The following is a 5444-nucleotide window of genomic DNA, read 5'->3' on the forward strand; positions in this document are numbered from 1 at the left end:
GTACATACTTTGTAAGGCCTTTGTGAGTTCTGTTACATCTGTCAAATACAGTTTAAAGAGACATAATATTTAGTCTATCATCGCCATTTTAAAACCACTGCTAATATGGTGCTTGCATTTGAATAGTGATCCATATGTTGTCATACACTAGAGGTACAAATTAAGATGTCAAGACAGAGATGAATAATGACTTCACATTACAGACACATCTTTAGTGTTTTATATGGGGTTTGATGTACTTTCACAATACATACATTTGCTGTGAAGTATATAGAAACTGCCACAAGTCAAAGGCAGATTAATCCCATATTCATGTCATGTCACCCAAATCTAAATAAAACCAACTACACTGTCACCATGACTAATATGTGACCTACTGTCTGTGTGGCAACTTTCGCTTTCAGTAGAAACCAGTGAGAGTTTTACAGTTTTACAGACGCCAGCTAAAGTTTCTTTCATCAAAACCATACAGTTTATGGCCAAACAGATGTCAAATGCTGTGAGGAACAGAACGGTTTCTTCACTCAGCTTATAAATACTGCTGTAATATATAGAAATGACATGTAAATTCATTTTTCAGAGTGAATTTATTTTAGGTTACACTGCACCACATAAGGAAAGGCATCTCCAAGAGCAAAACAATTTTCAGTTCAAACCACAGTGCATACAAAAATTTGCAATAAAGCAAATTAAAAATTGACTAAACACTGGTACTCCCTTTTTTTTAACAAACTGAAAAAACAAAGCTTGCACTAAAGCAATATTCAAAATTTTATATAGACATGGATAAAGATTTAAATTAAACTGCAACACAATGCTGCAATCTGTTTACTGAAGAATGATAAGAACAATGATAAGAGATTGTTCAAGGTAAGTGCAAGTCAATTTTGAAAATATCACCCTCTTTTCCCTTGGAGTATAGAATAAAAATATTGTTGTCAGTTTATAACAGTAATTATGAAAAGTATTTTTATTTGACCCACAGCTAAAAAGGCAATTTGTTTCTGCATAATTACATTACATGACTAAAAATGAGCGCGGTTTCAACACGTGTGGCCTGAAGAAAAGCTTTAAATTAATTCTTTAGAAAGTTCTTGAGAGAGAACAGGTTATTTCCTACCCCGTACACATAAGGACTGATGGATGTGTAGGACGTTGAGATAAAGAACTCAATTTCAGCCCAAAAAGGAACGCTGGTTTGGCTAAAAGTCAGTTGGAAGATCAGGTACAAAGTCCAGTCCACCTGGAACAGCCCCATGGCTGCCAGTACAGCTACCGTGCTTCGCTGGAACCTTGTGTCCTTATTCGTCCTGCCGAGCTGCCTTGACCCGCTCACACTATCTATTGGTATCACCGTCTTCTTCTGGCCCAGCAGCACTGTGATGATGAGGCAGCCGGTGACTGTGACAATGATCAAGGGCAGCAGGTGGCACACCAGCATGAACACGTATTTATATAAACGGTTGAGTAGTGGACAATTATCTATACTACACTGAAAGAAGTCTGGAGGGCACCTGCTGCTGATTCCTGTGATGTTTCCCGCAGAGTCTTGAAGGTTCATGACAAAAATGGGGAGACTGAATAGAGTGGAGAGCGCCACACAAACCCCACTCATTAAGCAGGCTGATCCAAGGTTATCCAGGTAAATTGGGAGGTTGGCCCTTTTGTTCACATCTCTTAACTTCTGGTAGCGGAAGATGCTGATGAGGACAGTGAAGAGGATGCTGGTAATTTCCCCAAACACAGTCATGAACTTCAGTAAACGACAGGACCATGTGCCGATAATGGTGGAGGAAGTCTGAAGAATGATAGCATCATAAATGTTTATGATGACAATTTCCTCCAAGTTAGCTGCAGCCAGTCCCAGGAGAAACAACTCAAATGATTTAACTCTGGACAACCTGTTGTGAAGGATGGAAATGATGAGAAATACATTACCCACAAGTCCTATACACGAAATAGTGACTCTCACGCCCAGGAGGTCTGCAGAAAAAGCAGCCATCGTTCAAAGTCAGTCGGATCACACAGGAATAGGCATACGACTTTCCAGTGAAGGTTGTGATGTCTTTCGTTGCTCACTACCTCACTGCGCCACTGACCAGATAACCCTTGTTATCAAGTTCTCAAAGAATCTCGATTGGTGACGGGCTGTGCTCATTATAGAGAAAGGAAAAACAAGAAGGCTGGGAGTCATTAAAGTTTTACCTCTGAGCTTTTCAAAGCTTCATCTTGAGACCAACACAGGGTCTGACTTGAAGCAGGGACATGTTTTTCCACTGGTTAGCACCAGTTATCACAACAGCTCATTTATATCGTTAGACATTATGTTCTCCACTTCATATCTGTCATTTTGCAGTCAACTGGCCCGTTATCATTTTAGCTACAAAACACTACTGTGGCATACCAAAAAAAAAAGCAGTTGGCAGTTAACTCTTATAAATTTATATGCACACTGAATTGGGAATTGGAATGATGTAAAATGTTCCTGATAGGCTGTTAAGACATTTAATGTGCATACTTAGAAAGTAAGACCTTTGACTGATCAGCGCAAGAGTTACAAATTAATAGAAATTGTTTGACCTATTATACTAAGCATCTTGTACGTGTGTTAGTGTAATAATCAATTAGTGGTGTTTTAACTGAACCTCCATAGAGTTCGCACTTTAAGCTCTATATACTGGTGACTACTTCCTGTTTCTGAGTAAAATAATCGTTATGTTTTGAGAGAAGAAGAACTGCACATCCTTGCAAATGTGGTCAGTTAGGAAAAACCAGGGTGCTGAGGTTTGGATAAAAACTCAACATGCTTTAACTTACAGTTAACCTCTTTCTCTTATGAAGTGTACTTAAGTTGCACTAAAACTGCATGTCATGCTTTGAGCGTGGTGGACAAACAGAGGATAGGACGTGGGGTTCTGGACTCTTCCGTCGCCACAGGACCGGTTCATGTTCCAACTTGTCTCTTTTCGTCGTCAGTGCTCTGTCTAGTTAGCAGTCGTCCTCTTTAACCAAGCCCTGCATCCTGATTCAGCTTAATTGTGAATCCCACAGTGTGCATGTAATTAAGGATAAGCCCTACACTGGCAGTAAATGGGTAAACTAAGTGTTGCGTAATGAGCCTGGACAGCTTAGCAAGTTGTCTTTTATAACCACCATGGAATTATCGATCAGAGCCTTGCTCAAATGGCATCCACTACTTTCAGTGGTTCATCCTAATGAGTGAAAGATCACTGGCCATTTTTGTTGTGCTATGTTGAAGTAGTATTGCATTCAAGGAGGGTATTTTTTATTGCCACTTACTGTGTATCATGGGTTTCCCACAAATCATAGTCCATTGTCTTTTTTTATTTAGTATACACACTCACTGGATCATATTTACTGGAAAGCCCCAACTATAACCCCCTTTAGGACACTGAAACATTTCTTTGGTTTGGAACCACAGAATTAGTTTTAGCCGTTAGCATGCAACAAGTCCACAGTCACACCAGCAGCTTCATAAAGCTGTACGTATATACAGAACAATTCTGTTTGCACTGCAACACTTAGGCATGCACTGCAACATGAAACGAGAATGCTTACCAGAACATTTTCCATGTTCCACAGCTTAGTTTAGCAAATCTTAGCATGCTAGCATTTGCTAATTTCCATTTAAAACAGCTGTTTTTGACAGCATTATCGAAACCAGTGTTTTTCTAACTTAAACGTCTGCTATAAAAGCGGCTTACGCTGCACATGAGTCTGTCTATTCAAGGTAGAATCCGGGACTTGGGCTTGACCTACTAAATACTGAAGTTGTACATGACCTTGACAATTTAAAATTAAATCTGTGAAATGTGACGCATAGGACCGAATTTGAGCTGTGGCGCCTCAGCTGCAATCCTGCAAAAAAATGTCATTAAAATGTTAATATGCAGGAGCTGCGGCAATCAAAATGCATCGCTTGCCAATCAATTTAAGCTACAGTAGAGGAAGAAATTGCTCAGTGGAAGAATTACATTTAATTACCAGTTAATGGAAATAAAAGATGTGTTTGACACTTGTGGTGAACTCTTAGCTATTAAACAAAATCACTTATCTGTGTGGAGTTAATTAAGCGTGTGAAACAGAGTTATGGAAAAGGCAGACAAACACTAAAATGCCTAATTTGGAAACTCCACAAGGGGGAATGTGAGAGGGAAATCATCCTGTCTTCGGTTTCGCTTCTTTTCCCGCACACTCTTGTCTACCATATGCACAGAATATAACTCCAAGTGTCGTTTAAAAATGATTCTCACATCTCTCACGTGGATTCTCCACTCTCCTGGTGGAAAAGAAAATTAAATGGAAAATTAATTTTACAAGGGGGTTAACGAAGGCATCCAATTATTATTTGATTACCATCACTGGTCAAACAAACATGGCTTGATTAAACTCTTAGGAGGTCTCAGGGGAAAATGTTGCCGGGCCAATTTTCTAATCCTGGTCATCCTGGTCAACAACCCAAATTGTCTCATGGTGCTTTACCTAAAGCCCCAGATCAAGCATGAGGCAACAGTGGCAAGAAAAACTCTCTTTAACGGGAAGAAACCTTGAGCAGAACCCAGCTTATAAGCGAGTGGACCCATCTGCTTGAGGCCGGCCGGGTAGAGACAGAAAAAAGACGGCGGTAGGACAGAACAGAAGGGATGAGCGGAGAAAAAGAGAGCAGCAGCAAGCAGATAAAGGACATGCAAAGCAAATGCTATGTTTATGGTGCATATTCTTTTTTAATTTTAATAGAATTTAATTTGATAATTTCAAAGAGAAAATCCAAGTGTTTCTGGACCTTGAACAGTTTCTCCATTTGCCCTTTGGATAATGAAATCTTAAAAACAAATCAGTTTCAAATAAATGATCACCAGTTCATTACTATTTAGCTCTGTGCACATGCATGGAGAGAAGTCAAACCTCAGTAAATCCTAGGTTCTTGTCTAAGGGGTGATGTGTGGTTATACTGGTTACTCAGATGTGTTGGGCAGAGAGCCCGTGAAAGCCCCAGAAGCAGTGGATTTGCTTTTCCTGGCCTGAATCCCACTGGTTTGTGTACAGGTGCTCCCAGGCCGCCTGACACCCATCACCGCGTCCAATTAACGCCGCGGCGCATCCCTCCGAAGAAAGTTCAGGAGGAGTGGCTCCGACGAGACAACTCCTGCCTGCAGTTAACGCGTGGATACCCCTTTAAAAGGCTCACCATGTTGCCATCACATGCTCCAGCACAAAAGTCGGACGTGGATGTTCCCGTTGTCGTTATGTAAAGCATATTCGTTACTTAGATTTACAAAAGAAGCGTGGGGAGACTTTCGTGGAGGGTTTCTTCACTTCGCGTGGCAGGCGGAGGAGGAGGTGTTGGTGGCGGGGGCCCAGCCCACCCAGTCTGTCAGCCCTGCAGTCAGTCAGTCAGTCAGTCAGCCAGCCAGCCAGCCAGT

At 41.0% G+C, this 5444-nt stretch overlaps 1 protein-coding gene across 1 annotated transcript; it reads right to left on the reverse strand.

Annotated features, from left to right (window-relative positions):
* Positions 1–1065: 1065 nt before the first annotated feature.
* On the reverse strand, positions 1066–2815 carry ora6 (olfactory receptor class A related 6). The gene has a single exon (XM_084561056.1). It carries the CDS (start codon positions 2000–2002, stop codon positions 1076–1078), a length of 927 nt encoding a protein of 308 aa, XP_084417182.1. The 5' UTR covers positions 2003–2815; the 3' UTR covers positions 1066–1075.
* Between the last annotated feature and the right edge of the window lie 2629 nt (positions 2816–5444).

The sequence above is a fragment of the Chelon labrosus genome, assembly GCF_963514085.1.
Source record: "Chelon labrosus genome assembly, chromosome: 14".
NCBI classification, from domain to species: domain Eukaryota; kingdom Metazoa; phylum Chordata; class Actinopteri; order Mugiliformes; family Mugilidae; genus Chelon; species Chelon labrosus.